Source organism: Aspergillus foveolatus (assembly GCF_047715535.1).
Source record: "Aspergillus foveolatus strain CBS 279.81 unplaced genomic scaffold BDW70scaffold_56, whole genome shotgun sequence".
In the NCBI taxonomy this organism is placed as follows: domain Eukaryota; kingdom Fungi; phylum Ascomycota; class Eurotiomycetes; order Eurotiales; family Aspergillaceae; genus Aspergillus; species Aspergillus foveolatus.
In genome coordinates this window covers 47,661-64,429 of record NW_027396120.1, presented here as the reverse complement: position 1 = coordinate 64,429, position 16,769 = coordinate 47,661, and the positions used below count along the sequence as shown (strand labels likewise).

The 16,769-nt window shown below is 48.3% G+C and overlaps 7 protein-coding genes across 7 annotated transcripts; 5 read left to right on the top strand and 2 right to left on the bottom strand.

Moving 5' to 3' along the window:
• Nucleotides 1-553: 553 nt before the first annotated feature.
• BDW70DRAFT_170491 (uncharacterized protein) lies at nt 554-1,371 on the top strand (the record flags this gene model as incomplete). Its single annotated transcript, XM_073742944.1, has 2 exons — nt 554-1,199; nt 1,259-1,371. The coding sequence occupies 2 exons, from the start codon at nt 554-556 to the stop codon at nt 1,369-1,371; spliced, it is 759 nt and encodes a 252-aa protein (XP_073593021.1).
• Nucleotides 1,372-2,691: 1,320 nt separating this feature from the next.
• BDW70DRAFT_162789 (uncharacterized protein) lies at nt 2,692-3,184 on the top strand (the record flags this gene model as incomplete). Its single annotated transcript, XM_073741188.1, has 2 exons — nt 2,692-2,935; nt 3,003-3,184. 2 exons carry the CDS (start codon nt 2,692-2,694, stop codon nt 3,182-3,184), a joined length of 426 nt encoding a protein of 141 aa, XP_073593020.1.
• Nucleotides 3,185-5,895: 2,711 nt separating this feature from the next.
• BDW70DRAFT_142159 (MFS transporter) lies at nt 5,896-7,650 on the top strand. The gene is made up of 5 exons (XM_073737883.1): nt 5,896-6,168; nt 6,216-6,230; nt 6,280-6,681; nt 6,727-7,080; nt 7,196-7,650. Exons 1-5 carry the CDS (start codon nt 5,992-5,994, stop codon nt 7,556-7,558), a joined length of 1,311 nt encoding a protein of 436 aa, XP_073593019.1. The 5' UTR covers nt 5,896-5,991; the 3' UTR covers nt 7,559-7,650.
• Nucleotides 7,651-7,742: 92 nt separating this feature from the next.
• Nucleotides 7,743-9,156, bottom strand: BDW70DRAFT_142157 (uncharacterized protein). The gene has a single exon (XM_073737882.1). It carries the CDS (start codon nt 8,713-8,715, stop codon nt 8,482-8,484), a length of 234 nt encoding a protein of 77 aa, XP_073593018.1. The 5' UTR covers nt 8,716-9,156; the 3' UTR covers nt 7,743-8,481.
• Nucleotides 9,157-9,452: 296 nt separating this feature from the next.
• BDW70DRAFT_142156 (uncharacterized protein) lies at nt 9,453-10,267 on the top strand. The gene is made up of 2 exons (XM_073737881.1): nt 9,453-9,516; nt 9,577-10,267. Exons 1-2 carry the CDS (start codon nt 9,513-9,515, stop codon nt 10,176-10,178), a joined length of 606 nt encoding a protein of 201 aa, XP_073593017.1. The 5' UTR covers nt 9,453-9,512; the 3' UTR covers nt 10,179-10,267.
• Nucleotides 10,268-11,778: 1,511 nt separating this feature from the next.
• On the top strand, nt 11,779-14,057 carry BDW70DRAFT_170489 (uncharacterized protein; the record flags this gene model as incomplete). Its single annotated transcript, XM_073742943.1, has 5 exons — nt 11,779-12,162; nt 12,220-12,595; nt 12,647-12,803; nt 12,857-12,990; nt 13,053-14,057. The coding sequence occupies 5 exons, from the start codon at nt 11,779-11,781 to the stop codon at nt 13,994-13,996; spliced, it is 1,995 nt and encodes a 664-aa protein (XP_073593016.1). The 3' UTR covers nt 13,997-14,057.
• Nucleotides 14,058-14,352: 295 nt separating this feature from the next.
• BDW70DRAFT_142154 (CVNH domain-containing protein) lies at nt 14,353-15,097 on the bottom strand. The gene is made up of 2 exons (XM_073737880.1): nt 14,908-15,097; nt 14,353-14,820 (listed from the first exon to the last, which is right to left on the bottom strand). Exons 1-2 carry the CDS (start codon nt 15,038-15,040, stop codon nt 14,633-14,635), a joined length of 321 nt encoding a protein of 106 aa, XP_073593015.1. The 5' UTR covers nt 15,041-15,097; the 3' UTR covers nt 14,353-14,632.
• Nucleotides 15,098-16,769: the final 1,672 nt, after the last annotated feature.

Below are 16,769 nucleotides of genomic sequence, written 5' to 3'. Positions count from 1 at the left end.
TTAGGGCGATGCCGCAGTGTCTATTTGACAGCAAACAGCAAAAGTTTTGCCGAACGGGAGGAGAATGCATCGATCCCAGCATTCAAATGTCTCCATAACCGTCAAAGCTTGACTAAAGCCTACGGAGAAGTGGATCTTTCCAGAATACGAAACAGCTTGCTTTGGCGACACCGGGCCATACCCCGGAACCCTGTCCGTTAACGCGATCGTCGGTACGGACGAGGACCGCAATGGCCCTGACGACTGTCATGCCAGGGGTCAGTCTCCAGCTGTGCAGAATCTGTGACGACCGCGCTTCGGATCGTGCCAGCTATGATTCAGGTTTGATGATGGAGCCTCCCCCACACCCGCCGGCTCATTAGTCGTCCGTCCAATGTACCTTCTTCAAGTGCTTTGCCGACCGGCGAGGAGAAAATAGGAGAAGTTACGGAGTATAAATGAAACGGGTTATTTAAGACTACTGTATTGCCCACGAGTCTTTGTGCGTTGCGAGATCGTCTTTCTAATCTACATGTTCTTACCTCGACTGCCTCGACTACAAATATCTATGGCAATGCCTGTCAAGCACCTTTCCCTGGTTCCCTTCCTCCTGGCACCCGCTATAGCAGGAACCCTCTACTCGGGCGATTTTTCCTCCTCGCTCCGGCCGTTCTCGGCGTGCAACCTGAAATCTCCATCAACCGTTACCGCGTCGGACGGGTACGCGAAGTTCTACTTTGACGAGAGTGACTATGATGGCACTCGCGATGACAAGGGAGTCGAGATCTGCGTCTTCGAAGACGGAACATCCACCAATGCCGCTCAGATGTCCAAGGAGGGATGGCAGGGATTCGATCTCTACGTGCCGTCAGGCTCGTTTCCGACGGACAGGAGCACCATCATCGCGCAGCAGTTCTGTCCCGGTGGCTGCTCGTCTTGGTGCGGTGGCCTCCAGATCATCAACAGCTCCCTGGTGGCTGAGTACCGCGCCGCTTGCGGGGACGCAACCAGCGTCACGCTCGTTGATGATATTGAGCGCGACACCTGGCACAGTGTAGTGGTGCACATGCGCGTCTCTCAGGAGGAGGGCGGTGCCTACGAGGTTTGGTGGGATAGCACGCAGGTGCACGGCGCCAACGACATTAATGTCGGGTTTGGAACCTGGGACGGCGATGCATTGTCGACTGGGTGGTATTTCAAGAACGGGATATATGCCTATGGTAAGTTCAAGCGGAGTCGACGACCACAATGTGCACACCAAGCTGATTGTCATATTTAGATACGGAAGACTACAGTGATGGAACGACGCGGACTCTGCAATTTGATAAAGTGCGCTGGTACGAAACCGATAGTGGCGAGGCCGATGGCTATGATACTGTTGCTAGTGAATAAAGAGCCATAATTGCCATCGATGATGGTATTAATAGTAACTTAGCATTGATGGCAGGCACAGCTTCACACGAGTTTAAGCCAGTCAGCGAATAAAATACACAGATTTTCAGAATTTGAATGTTTGTAAATCGGTCAAGCCATTTCAAATGACCTCACCGTGGGATATAGAATGTTATCCTTCTTCGCTTCCATCTGCTTCACCAGCGCCTTCCTGTCCATCATCCTGTGCCCCAAGACTCAATACCTGATTCTTGAAAAAATGCTGGGTTTCTGCTGGTAAATTCGGCTAAGGCTGGGAAAGCCCTAGCGGGATTCAATAGCTCGATATCGCGTGAAGTGATCTTGATCGATGCTGGAATCGGGGAATTTCTGATCCTTCATGATCTGAACAGTGGACTTAGATCAGACTTGGACAAATATGAAGACATCATGTTAAGTCGTGAAGCTTATAGAATTGAATGCAGTCATACTACACCTACTCGTCACTACGCGCAATGTCTGTCTATTCAATTCTTAGTCTATGCCACCAGGAAAGTATAATACAGTATTCACAAATTATCCGGGACACTCCGTAGATTGTTCCGGCTTCTTTCATGTTATCTTCCTAGTATCTGTGTATCGAAAGGTGAATAATAGAGTTTTGAACGGTGTGTTTGAGGTTTATATGAAAATTCGTCACGGCTTCGGTCAGGCCGGTTATCTGAACTGCAGATCATCCCTAATTTACGCAATTCGCGATGGGGCAATGAAAGAGCAAAAAGACCGCAAGCGGTTGCAGTGAACGAGCATTTTTAGTCCTCTGTGTCGGCATGACATTCCACTTGATGCTGCTCTTCTCGTCAACCCAAAATATATTCTCAGCTCCTTTCTCCCAATGTTGCTGATATACACCACAGCTGCCTGGGCCACAACAAGCATCGTCCGTTTCATCAGCGCTTATGTTCAAAAACCATGAAGAGCTATATTCTAGCTTAGGGTTTGGCGCTTTTCGCCTCTTTTGTCGCTGCTGATACACCTATTACGAACAGGACCAACACCGGCGTGGAGTTCATTTCTGGCAATTATGTTGAGTTTCAGTCTGGCTTCCTGGGTATGTTCGATCTCCTTGGTAGGGATGTATCTTAATGTTTTCAGGTGGACTCTGAGAGCTATTTTCTACAGCACAAACAATGTGACGCTTCGCGGTACTGGCTACTCGCGTCGGCGCAGGGAAGTCGAATACTGGCAGTAAGTGTGATGTAAAAATGCAGAAAAGTGATGAGAACCTCGTTAACGATCTGCCTAGGTCATCTGGCCAAGCTGATGATATCATTATGGACTATGACGGCACGTGGCTACTCGTTGCTGGCGATGGAGGATATCGATTTGGCGATAACGCCTGCAACTTACTGCAATGACCCGAGCGGTACATGCATAAATGGCACTGGTGGCGCCGCAGACGGATACGTTTGGTTCACCAACGGCGACAACCCCAGGCATGACGAGTACTACTGGCTTGATGGGGAGTTGTACCTTCAGATTCAGGAGGAACCTGGTGCCTACAATGTTGGAGTCACCTCCGTTAGTAAGTTATAACGTCCTGGGAACGCCTATGTTAAGCATCCTGAATATGACTGACAAGTTTCACCCAGCGATCGATGATATCCTGGAAGATATCAATACCAATACAGAGGACCTCTACCATTATGGGGTCTCGTTCGACCCGGAAGAAGGGTTCCCGCCTTGCCCGATTGACACAAGTTCTGCCAAAGTGGCTTCCACTCTGGTCACTGTAGATGTGGCCACGTCGACTACCGAGGCCCCGACTCAGTAACTGGCGGAGCCCAAAAGTCCAAGACTCATTCCGGCCAATGCAAGCAACAGGATGCCTGAAAGTCGGAGCACCCTTACTTCTTCCTGAGTAGGGTCGTTCTTGCCCTCTATATGTCTGCTTGGATGGCCTACTCGCTCTCTCCGGCAAATTAATCGTCTATACTGTGTTATTACCGAATCATTTCGTGTTTTATTACAGAAAGCCCGTGTGAGCTTTCGGTTACGCCTGCAAAATCACTGTCGTTACCGTGCTGAATACTAAACCATTTAATCTTACACATAGCTCATGCATGCTCTGTAAAATCTCTTATGTAGGGTTCATATATGCATCTGATGGCAAGATGGCTTAGTAAGAAGAAGAGAGCGTACAATCTAGCGAACTCCAAGAGTATATTCCTTTAGCTTAGCAAGGGATAGCAAGTTTACACATTCTTTTATATTGATTGGCGGGTGGCACGAATCTGTCTTATGTACAAGAAAATGCTGCAGATACTGCCGGGAATATAACCATCCCGCTCTCTTTGTAGGTATTAGCTCGGCAGCAACATGGAGTACATACTTTCGCGGAAAATGCATATCCAGGGGGTAAATAGATCTCTGGTTAACCAACACACAAAAAAGATCCCGAGGCAATTATGGGAGAATGCTTTAACGAGCCGCAATTCGCTTTGGGGAATCCAGAATATATAAAAGGTTAAGGGGCCTGCACACGTTACCTGTCGAGGACATTAGTGAGCTTTCCAGGATATCTGAACAACGACGGGTTGAGTTTGATGTAGGGTCTCTTGCGTGGGCACCTGCAATAGAAGCGGCAGTACTATATGCTTTGAGAAAGATGCATTAGCTAAAACCTCCACATAGTCCAAGGTTCGAATTAGGATTCATGGAAAGGTACCAATTCCGGATCTCTTTTTTAATGCTGTAATAGAGTGATGCAAGCCAAAGCCTCATTCTATTGGTCTGCATTAGAGAAAAGATCCTTGCCAATCAATCTAAAATTTTTTTCTTTTTTTTTTTTTTTTTTTTTTTTTTTTTTTTTTTTTTTTTTTTTTTTTTTTTTTTTTTTTTTTTTTTTTTTTTTTTTTTTTTTTTTTTCGGTTTGGGGGGTTATTTCAGAAGTAGTGATTTAAATCAGCTTTCTGTTTCTGCTCTAAAATGGCATACTTTGTGGTTATTAGCAGCAGATTGATTCACCCAGGTGGCACGCCTTTCTCTTGTCAGATAAGAAGTAGAACATGTAATAAACCGGTATCGAGTACATGAGTTGATTCACGTGTTAACTACAGTTCTACTGCAAAAGTCTCCGTACAGCGGGTCGGAACATCAAAATATATAAAATCATCGCGACGCTTCAAATAGTCATTACGCCACAACTCATGTAGTAATTGGCTAGTAAACTTGTTGGAAGATACTTTCATGGCTTGTGATTCTAATAATACTATTTATATCGCCTAATACTTGGTGTACCAGCCACCAGCAGCAATTACTGCGTCGATACGCCGCGGCATTGACTCCACCAACTTGTCAAAATAATCTTGGGATATCTCCAGCCATGCTTGCTCTAGAAGGCTAGCAAGCCGTTCTTTTAAAGCATCTTCACCTCCTCCATATTCCTAAAGGTCCGGATCGAGCATGTGAACTGTCTCTTTAAGCCTAGCCCAGGCATGTTCTATAGGGTTGAGATCGGGTGAGTACGGCGGCCACTCGAGTACCGGAATCGCGTTGTCACTCAACCAATTTTTGGCCAAACGAGGTGCATGTATAGGAGCATTATCTTGCATGAATGTAAGACCTGGCTCCCAAATTGTAGGCAGCGCCTCCTCCAGGATAGTGAGATATGAGCGTCCAGAGTAGCCATTGCGTTTTGAGGTTGGATCTCGCTCTTGAAAGGTAATATCAGAACGAGATCTACCCCAAATTGCTCCCCAGATCATCACAGAGATTCCTCTGCCTTTTTTCTACGGGCTGATGTTCTCCTTTTTCCATTTCTCGCCTTGATAGTTGAGGCGAAAGCACCAACGTTTTCTCTTTCCCTTGCCGATCTCAACACTACATTCGTCACTGAATATAATCGCGCGCCAGCGAGCCACATCCCAGTTCCGGCGTTCAAGGGCTCATTCAAGACGTATTTTGGCATGTCGTTCAAGTAGCTGAGGCCTCTCCTTGGCCCTCCAGTGCCCGTAGCCTGACTCTTTAAGCATTCGAAGTATCGTACTGCTGTGGACATTGAGTCGGGCTTGGAGGCGAATATCTCCATATGAAATAAACGGATTGGTTTTAATTAGTCGTAGAATTAAAGCCCTGCTTCTGGCGCTTATTTTACTGGGTCTGCCGGCTCGAGGTCTCGATTCGTTGTCATATCGTGTGGAATTCTGCTCCAGTGTATACTGAACCGTGGAACGCGCGATTCCAAGCTGGTCAGATATTTTCGATATAGACCACCCTGCTAAGCTCATACCGCAAATATGACCCCTGGTATTCGGACTAAGCTCATTTCCGCGTGGCCTATTTGTATTGACAGGTGCCAGAGGTCTGCGTGGCGTTGACATCTTAAATTTGAATATGGTCAGTTTGTTTGCACATGACGCGTTGACGCGATTTTGTACGGAGACTTTCGCACGTGACTGTAACTTAATGCAAGTGACGCTTAATAAGAATGATGGCGGGGTAGGATTCTCCAAGACTACGGCGTGCGGCGGCCAACAACACTTCAATTAAGCCTAAGAACCATCTTCGTAATCCTGGACAAACATCTCAACAAGACATCGGAAAGGTATCATAAGATCTACCTGGTATTAAAGTTGCGCGATGTCTGCAGTCGACAGGCCCTTGTTAGGCAACAGTCCTTCACACAGGCTACAAGCAGACGTCGCACAACCATTGCGCCATGTCAACCGGCAAGACCATCCCAGATATAATATCACGAGGATAATAGCTGTGTTCTGGACGTTTCTGTTAATGGGAGCAAGCGATGCAGCATACGGGGTAAGGAGTCTAAAATAATTCGCCATCATTGCAGCTAACATGATCAGCCCTTACTTCCACATGTAAGTGTAACATCGGAAATCTGCTGTGGATAACCTACTGAGTAAGAAGCTTGAATCATACTACGATATTTCCCACAGAACCGTTTCGTTCCTGTTCCTGTCACCGGTTTGTGGCTATACACTTGCCGCATTGCTCAACAATGAAATCCACATGCAAGTGGGCCGTCGCGGCATCGCCTGTATCTCAGCAACCTGCCACTTGGCCACATTTAGTATCGCCTCCTTGCATCCCCAGTACCCCATCCTTGTACTGTCGTGTGCAGTGGGGGGGTTCGGGAACGGGCTAGCAGACTCGGGGTGGAACGCTTGGGTAAGCAAACTGTCTAGGGCAAATGAACTGTTGGGGATAATGCATGGTTTGTATGGGATAGGAGCTGTGATAAGCCCATTGATAGTGTCTGCACTTGTTACTAAGGCGGGCGTCCTATGGTTTCGCTTTTATCAACTCATGGTAAGATTTGTCCACCACAAATATTGGCGATATACTCATGTTTAGACTGCCTGCGCTGCTATTGAGACTACCGTGAGCACAGTTGCCTTCTGGAGTGCTAGGTCAGGCACCCAAGAAGCGAGCGATAACCCGAGTGAGAGTGAACAAGGCGGCTTGCAACGGGCTGTTTTCCAACAGCCGTATGCTCGTGTAACTTGGGTTTGCGCCCTCTACCTTCTGATATACATGGGAGTTGAAGTTGCTTTGGGCGGCTGGACCGTAATTTTCATGATACAGGTGCGCCACAGTAGCCCATTCGCTAGTGATATGGCCGTCATGGGGTTTTGGCTGGGTATAACCTGTGGTCGAATCTTTCTTGGATTCATTACGCCGATGGTGGGAGAAGAACTGTCAGTTACGGTATGATATATTTCACTCCTGCATACGCCTTTTATACTATCTTATCTATCATTTAGTTCACCCTGGTTGTTTCATTATTCGAGGATGGTTTATGGCCAACGCTGACTTCCCGCAGCTGTATTCTTCATTGGCGATTATCTTTAGCATCATTTTTTGGCTCGTGCCAAATTTCTATATTTCAGCGGTCGCGGTGTCCCTGCAAGGGTTCTTTTTAGGCCCACTGTTCCCTGTCCTTATTGTAGTGGTCACCAAGATGCTTCCCGAATCGCTACACGTGAGCTCTATTGGCTTCGCCTCGGCAGTTGGAGGGGCTGGAGCTGCTTTACTACCATTTGCAGTTGGTGCAATCGCACAGGCTAGAGGAGTGCAAATTCTACAACCATTTATCATTGGTCTCTCAGGTGGGATGCTAGTATTGTGGCTATGTCTTTGGCGGATTTCAAAAGCTGAGGCTGAGGTTATCCGCTTCCTTTCATAATTATAAGTCGATGTGAGCGGCGGTGATGTGACGTGCCAAATCAGCTAACCCGATCCTACATGGTCCCATTCCTCCATACAATGTGTTTTAACAATATCGAATGTCTATATTTTAATATACCTTGGACAGAGCTGGGGGTGGCCGGAATAGGGCCTTGCAGCTTGAAGAACGTCTTACCAGGTTATATGACATAAGCTTGGTTTAAGCTATCTATTGTAGTCTAGAAGGTATAGAAATCCCGAGGGCTTCTTGCCACGAGCAAGCTAGCTATATAGGTGCGAGACGAGCAGATCAAACCATGGTGTTATAAATACGGATCAATTTGTGCAGCCCGAACAATGGTGACTGTGCAGAGGATGATAGGAACAGATGCATACTGGGTTGAAATATCGCCATGGATTAACTATAAGAGCATCTGTCCGGGCAAGCATTCTCCAAACACCACAGGCCCATAAATGATAGTACTAACAGTGAAGCAAATTGAGCACCAAGTGGCACAAATTTAAAATGTCACTACCTTTCCGGATTCTAGACTGCAAGTCGGATCTCGCCCTCTGCAAGTCGCGTAAGACGACAGGTACATGACACCCCATTGCGGCGGCCGCTTGTGAGGTTGCCAGCTGCCGTCCAGGTGGCCTTCATGGACTGCGGACGGGTGGGCCCAAGAGGGGCGGGCACCTCTACGGCGAAGAGGGCTAGTTGAGTTTCTAAACTCCGTCGACACTCCTGAGCATCCGCGACCGGAGCTTTCATTAATCCTGGCTAGCAGGTGGCGCCGGCCGACGCCGGCCTGACCCAGGTGGGCTGATCAATGGGTCCTGAGCGTCTAAAAATGAAACGTTGAGCGAGCTTCCGGTGAACCCTGTCAAGCACTACCGGCATGTGGCAGCTCGCCAGTATTTAACTAACAGCCAGGAGACTTGTCAGACTTTAGCTCTCCAGAGAGGGCTAGCCAGCTTTTGAACAAATGCGGAAGTCAACAACCAGATTGGCAAGACAATCGTGACCTGCACTAATGTCAGTTCATAACAGTTACATACCTGTGACTGACAGAGCTTATTGACTTTCTCCTGTGCCTTCTGTACGAAGGGCATTATAAGAGCTTTGAGAATCCCCGGATGGCAAAGAGCAATGCCAACAACCTGGTGACAGTGCATGCCAGAAAGCTGCTATTTGGCTGAAGGTCTTCTGGTCTTTGGCAGCTTTAGTAGTAGCTGCAATTACGGTCTCCTGCAGGGCAGTCCGTATACGGCCGTGTGATGTCGTGACCAGTCAGAACATGCCATTGCGGCGATATGTCATGGCACATTATGGCAGCAGGCACGCTGCGGACGGCAGCTGTCGTATCCCAGTCACAATGCCTGGAGCTCCAAGCCGAGGATGGTGCTGGATAAGTGGGGACCCCCGAAAGTCAGACAAGGCCATAGTTAGTACCTCGATCAGCAAAGCTTCCCATACCTTGGCGCTTCGATACCTGTAGGAGCTCGTTAATTTCTGCGAAAATTGCGAGCACCCTCGGTCACAGACAAAGTAAAATTGACAAAATCAAATAGACTGGTTGCCAAGACCGCTTGCAGCGGTTGCTGCCGGACCTAAAGGAACGCGTGGAGACAATATACAATATAGATACTCCATAGGAAGATTTGAACTACAATATCAATCTTCATTTTTATGCGGGATATTAACAATCATCAGTCTATCCCCTGTACATGACTGTCGTAATAGTAGTAGCTTTGTATGTAATCAACCCCCTGTAGTTCTAGCCCCAAATTGCTTTTTTCCAGGCCCCATTTGGTATTTAGTATGGCCACTAATGCAGAGCTAGGTAGCGTTACATTAAGCGTATGGATCAACTAGGGATAAGGGTAATCTCCAGGAAAAGTCTGTCTCTGTGGGGATTTTCCCCTTTTCTCCTCTTGTTGTCTTGTGGAACATCTCATAATCAGTTTTCGAAATGTGTAAGAGCCAGATTCATTGCCATTCCACGCTCTTGTAAAGATTCTGACCATGTGCTACAGCTCAATCAGTGCCGGCTGAAACCGACAGGGAAAACTCTACGTCCACCACTGAGACCACAGACTCTACGTCCACCACTGAGACCACAGACTCTACGTCCACTACTGAGACCACAGACCCTATAACAACCACCATTGAGATCACTACCGGTACTACCACCACCACCATAACAATTACAGACACGCCGTCGCCATATACGACATCTACAGGCACCAGCAGCACTACCTCGGACACGTCCACAGGTGGAGATCCCACCTCCCCAGCAACTGTCACCATATACTCGCCTCTCCCAACAAGCAACCGAAGTGGGAACAGCCTTACAACAGGTGCAAAGGCCGGGATTGGAGTTGGCGTTGCCCTCGGAGTCCTTTTAGTCATCCTTGGAGCAATAATCTTCCTCCGTCGTTACCGCGGGTCAGCAAAGGGAGGGAACACTGGCCGGTCAGAGTTAGATAATGGTCCGATATCTGAGTCTGCAAACAAGACTGTTTCGCCTGCTGAGATGGAGGCTACGGAGCGCCGTGTATTTGAGCTCCCAGCTAAGAGTGGCCTAGCAGAGTCGGGTCCAGATAAGAGCAGGGAGAGGTATGAATTAGCTACATAATACACGCATGACAGAGGCCCTGCGGGGTTCCAAGTGCCCAGTATATAGATTGTACACGGATTGAGATGGTCGAATCCTCGCCTGACGTTGTTGTTGCCAGCACGGAAGTTGTCTACTGCGTAAGAGGTGTTTAAGGACACAACAAGGGAGACGATGTGACCTACTTATGATTTACGGTTATGTATACATCAACACAGCATCTTGCTTAATCTTCCTAGAGAAAGAAAAGCCCTGAACAACAGAGCCTTAGACAGTTCTCCCAAAGCGTTCAGTGTATTCGACGCACCCATTATATACATCGTAGTCCTGACTCACATATCGGTCTAGCACTTGCTCTCCTTCCATTCCCATATTGACCATAACAGGCACTAACTTCATGCTGGGTGCTTCTTTGAAAGCCGGAGCGAGGTTCATCATGGATAATTGCTCGCAGCACCTTTTGTCATTCTGACATCTCTATTAGTCAAACAGGCTTTAGCCACTACAGCAGCTTTGCTGGAGCATTCTCTTTAAGCTAGTTGGTTGTCAAAGCCCTGGCCGCAGTTAAAGCAACCGGAGCTGCGGGAGTAATTGCCGCTGTTGCTGCAACTGTGGAAGCAACTACATCTGTGTCTACCTGCACTGCAGCAGCTGCCAGCATCTTTGCCACTGTGACAGCAGCAACAGGGACAACAACTGTATAGCAAGTTGGCTAGCTTCGCTAGCCCTATCCACAGCCGGTAATATGGTAAGACATATTATGTCTGGGTTCCAACTTATATAATCAAGCACCGAGCGGCACAGGAATAGTGTTGCTTACAGTGGACCTAGTTTCGAAAAACCAAATTAATCAGACAAACAGTGATTTTGATGTATATAATCATGCAAGTTAATCCTCCTTTTCGTTAACGTGAAATACTGTATGAAGCCTGGCATGTAAGATTATTTACAGCGCAGGACACACCCGAAGTTAACCCACCAATCCGACGGGACTCGGGAGAACGACCGGACACGCCCGCTCTGACGGTGTTATTCTACAGAAAGGATCTTTATTCTCTATCTTGCAAAATTCACATGCCCAGCATCCGAAATTCACCGTATACCTTCCGAAGTATCCGCAAGTCGGAGGCTCTAAATTAACCACAAGCTCTGACAGGGATCCAGGGCGGTCTATCTATTCTGGAGTAGATTCAGAATCCATGTAAGCCCCAATCGCCATAGGAATTGAGAAAATGCAATCAATGCACCCTGAAATCTATAGGGGCCCACGATTGTTTCGCTGACTTCCCCATACCACATTTAGAACCGGATGCTGGTACGCATTCGGGGGAATACCCCAGGATGAGCTGTGAGCGGGGAGGCGGGACAAGTACCGGAGAAGGATCCGAGCTTCTATTGCTTTATCTTTTCGAACCAAACCCTCCAAGGCTGGGGGTGGACAAAGACTTGGAATTCGTATGAAGTCACGGCGGTTATATAAATAATGAAGTGGTCGCGATTGTTGCCGTTGGCTCTTATGGATTGCACAGGGGCAGTGGGCAACTCTAATCAAAGTAAGTCAACCTATCCCAAAGCAGGCGTGCATATATCTACGTCTATATACCTGGTTATATAACAAAAAATGCCTGGAAAAGGTCTCGCGCCATTCAAGTATAACCCATTTCCGTTGGGTACCATCACCGCCACGGGCTGGCTGGAAGATCAGCTGGAGCTCGAAGCCAATGGACTGGCTGGCCATTTATACGAGTTCTACCGTTATGTGGCCGGGTCGACATGGGTGGGGGGTGATTGGGAGTATAGCGAGCTAGACGAGGCAGCGCCATACTGGTTCAATTACGTCGTCCCCCTTGCCTGGACTACCAACGACTCGCGACTGAAAGCTCAGGCGAAGGACTTCCTCGATTACGTGCTAGACCATCAAGCTGAAGATGGATGGCTGGGCCCCGAAACGACTCGCCAGACACGAGGAATCTGGGCACGTAGTCTGCTCTGCTTTGGATTAGTGGTAAGTGAATACCCGGGCGTGGTTGGGTGGGTAGGCGGTTCTAATCCAGTAATCCAGCAATACGCACAAGTAGATCCATCCGAGACGGAGCGGATTGTGACAGCGATGCACAAGTTTACCATCCTGGCCAATTCCATGCTCAAGGACAATTTTACTGGCCTGATTCAAAACAAGACTCTTGGAGACAACTTTGATCCCTACGGCTTTGGACTGGCACGAACCCACGAATTGCCCATGTCGCTGCAGTGGCTGTACGAGAATTACCCACGAAACAATTCTGAAATCATCTGGGAGACCATTGAGCTTATGTTTGCCGGCGGCGTCGCTGGTGGAAAGGACTGGACAACATTCTTCGTGGAGGGTGTTTTCCCTACCTTGGGAACGCCGTTCATCAAGACCAGTTCATTTACTCATGGTGTTAACTTGGCGCAAGGTATGACAATAACGCCCAGTGTACTGAATACTCGGGCTGACATAGAAATAGGACTACGGTATCCCACGGTGCTCTATCGAATAAATAGGGTTTCTTCCCTGCTCGACCAAACCGCGTTAGCTGTCCACTTAGTCACTAAATACCAGTCGACGCTCGCCGGGAGCATCACGGCCGATGAGCATCTGGGTGGACTTAGCCCCCAGCGAGGGTATGCAGCTTCTCACTTCTCTTGTTATGTATTGGTAACACTGACGAAATCAGATCGGAGACCTGTACTTCGGTCGAAATGATGTTTTCTATGGCCTATCTCTATCAGTTCTACGGCATCAACACATACGCAGATAGAGCTGAGCGCGTGGCATTTAACTCACTCCCTGCAGCGCTGTCGCCAGATTGTAAGTCTAACATACTTTGGACGACAGACCGAGCCCAAGTTCCCAAGCTAAAACCATATAAGGGTGGTCACACCAGTATGTCCAGCAGATTAACCAGCCATGGTCTCGCAATCTGAGCGCCAATCCTTTCGGAAACGTGAACTCCTACGGCAACAGTTATGGCCTCGAACCCAACTTTCCTTGTTGCACCGTCAACCATGGTCAGGGCTATCCCAAGTATGTGGCCGCCTCCTACGTGCTAGAGGGAGAAAACCACATAATTCACGCACTGCTGGGACCAGAGACGCTGAGCACGAAGCTTGGTAAAGGCAAAGTAACCATCGAATGCGCCACTAACTACCCCTTTTCCGGGCGACTGGAGTATACAATCACGGCCACTACCGACCTGTCATTTTCTGTCCGCATTCCCGGCTGGGCGAACCAGACGACCTCTCAGTATTCGCTCGCAGGGGGGAAATCTAGGGTCCTCTTTCCAGATTCCGATGATCTCCAGACCTTTCAGATCAACAAGGGAACTACCAAGCTAATTGTCGAGCTGGGAATGGATGTCCAGGTCACCGAGTCCGCGGTCAACGGCACCGCGGCCGTCTATTATGGCCCGTTGCTGTACGCGCTGGACATTGACTACAACTCAAGCTACCATAGCCCTCTCAACTATTCGTCCCTTGTGCCGCTGCCTGCCGACCAGATCCTCCCACAGACACACGACTATGTACTCGACCCAAGCGCTAATTGGCAATATGCTATAGACCCGACGTCAGTTGCAATCCAGCAAGTCTACAACCGCGATGGACAACTCCAAAGTCCCATCTGGGCTCAGAACGCCACTCCCGTCGCCCTATTTGCGGACGCGTGGTTGGTCCCCTGGGAGGAGAACTTGGGCACCGCCGCAGTGCCCCCTAAATATCCCAACGTCACTGGCTCTCCTAGTAAGGTCCGCCTGATCCCCTACGGGTCGGCGAAGTTGCACATTGCCGATTTCCCCATTGCAGTGCAGTCGTCCTAGGGGGTTGTTGATGGTCTCATCAGATTCTACACGTCTTTCAGCTGGAATGCTATAGATCTCTGGCAGATATTTTATGTACCAGTATTCCGTAGTATACTGGGATATTAGATATTGAGTATTGTCAATATAGATATTATATGCGAGAATATAAGTTTTTTTATGTGTATATCAAGCATGTTCACTCGACATCGGCGCGCATGTTTCCCCCAATATTAAACCTTAAGTCACAATCTGGACTATGGCTATCACCGGCGCTGTCAAGAGCCGAGAAACTTTTATTGCTATGACGTTAAGGAGAGAAGGAACAGATGGATTTGATGATGATTAAGTTAGAATACCAGTTCTTGTTGGTCCCTCTTGTACCTGCGTACATACACTCGCCGTGAAGTCACCCGGCTGGAGGACCGCTTGTTATGCTGGCCAGAAAGGAAAGTAATACATCCCTTAGCCCTGAGCCCTACTGATGGTTTAGGGAGTCGACATATTGTATCCGGTGTGCCAAGTAGCAGTAATTCGTTGTTAGAGAGAAGCAGCATTAGGAAATGAATGGATAATCTATGTGAAACCGAGGCGCTGATCCCATCACATAGCAAAGCCATAATAACCCAGTTAGTTGCCACATAGGTAGCGTACACCTCAAACTACCTCAAAGGACCCATTAACATTTCCAACCCGCTCAGCCAAATTAACGTCCGCCCCAACCAGCTCCCCGTCCTCATTCTTCAACAAAGCACGAAGCACAGGCACGGATTCCTCCCCCTCAATATCAAAGGTGATCTCCTCGGCACTGTGGCTGAAGTCGCTTTCGCCCCATTGAAAGCGTCCTGTAGCAGCAAAGCTAGGATCAGTTATCTAGGTCAAAGCGCAGTGATCGTAATGCTGTAGTGCGGGCAAGTAAGGGGCGGACGTACCGTTGTCATTACCCAGGATTTGGTTCAGATCAAACTCGGCATCAACCCATTCGCCGGCTTCAGTCTGGAGCTGTGCGACGAGGCGGTGGCCGTCCTCGACGTTGATGTTCTGGGCGGAATGGTGGAAGCTCATTGTATCTTAGATATCACAGGTGTTGTCTGGACTGGATGTGCAAGGTGTGTATGAGAGTAAGGTAGGATTTATGTGGCTGAGAAAGCGAGGTGAGGCTGGTATTAATAGCCACAATACCCCCTTTCATGGAGACAGCCAAGAAGCACTTTTAGGCAGCTATCAGAGTAAAATTATGCATGGGACCATATGAGCTGGTTAGTATAGAGGGGGAGGGCCAAGGACCCCGCTATATCCCCTGAAGCTCCACTCCAATAAGGAGCCTGGGTAGTCGGTCCTATAGGGCTGTGGACCCCTGCTAGGTCTGCCTGGCTCTATATATAGGGTATAGTCAGAGGATAGTTTTAGTCGGCCACAGACCAGGGATTTTTTTATACTATGTTTAGGTGGGTCAGGCAGTATCCTGGAATTCATAAAATCCCCACCAATAACTCATTACTGCAAGATAACAACCCGTGTGACTGCTAAAGAACTAAAATGTATAATCGAGATCGTGCCCGCTGAGTCGTCTAATTTGTATCCCTTCGAGGTGGCTGACCCAACGTGTTGCAGGCACGGCAGAACAACCGCCTACCACAGTCACCTTGCCTGCCTCAAATCTAACTCACCAGTTGATTGGCAGGCTGGCATGTTCGAAAATAGGCTAGACACTTGTCTAACTACGGCCATGGAACTGGAGCAATCGGTGGGGTGTATTACAACACACGACGCTAGCTAGGCAGCATTACAGACTCTGTCTTCAGCTTCTAGATGATGCTCTATGGAATTCTCCACCAACCCCAAATGCCAAGTGACACGACAGCAGGTATAGGATATGGATACTGTTTTCCACCGGTATTGTCATAACAGCTACGTAACAAATATGTTTCCGCATGGGAGTAATCATGACACAGATTCTGAGGATACAGAATAGGGCTCTAAACACAAAATTAGTCTTTTCAAAACCCAGCCGGTTGAGGGATACGGTATAAGATTTGAAAAGCGTAGGAGCAGGCACCCTGTGTTTGATCCCACCAGCATACAAGGATAAACTTGACCTTGCAGTGAAACTTATTGCGGTAGCAGAGAAGGCTAGTACTGCGAATCTTGTTTAGTAAGCTCGGCGAGGTATGGTCGTGCGGAAGGGATAAACAAGCGTTATCGATATGGAACCAACGTTTATGCCATTGAAGGGCGCCCCGTCGACTTCTCCTGGGCGTCCTCCTGCTGTCGTTCGGTACATTCAGAGCACCATGCGTTTAATTGGCGCCTCGCTCTCAAAGCTATACTAACCCGGCCCATGCTGGGTTCTATGCAAGTAGACGCAGGAAGGTGTACTCCCGCTTCCTATTGGGGGGGAACCACTAGTTTGCTCTAGTGACCCTAGCTGTACGGTCTGCCTTTTTATGTTGCCCAAGCCGCCAACGTCATGGCCGGGAAGGGGAAGTATGGGTTTGGCGACAAACACCGCGGGCAGTTTACTGTTCTAACCGGTAAGGCTTGAAAGCCAGTATTAGTCCACCTCATATTGATTCATTCAGGACTGATACTTACAAACGGTAATGTGCTTGATGTGGCTACTAGTCAGGCCGCGAGACAAGATCTCATATTCGAGAATGTACCTGAGTGTGTATTATCCTTGCTACTGCAAGTGACTTACCTATATTGACTATTGTTGCTATCAGAGCGAAAGCGATAAAACGTGTTACACGCACGGTGTGACAGCAACGAGTGCGTGATACAGTACTTACTG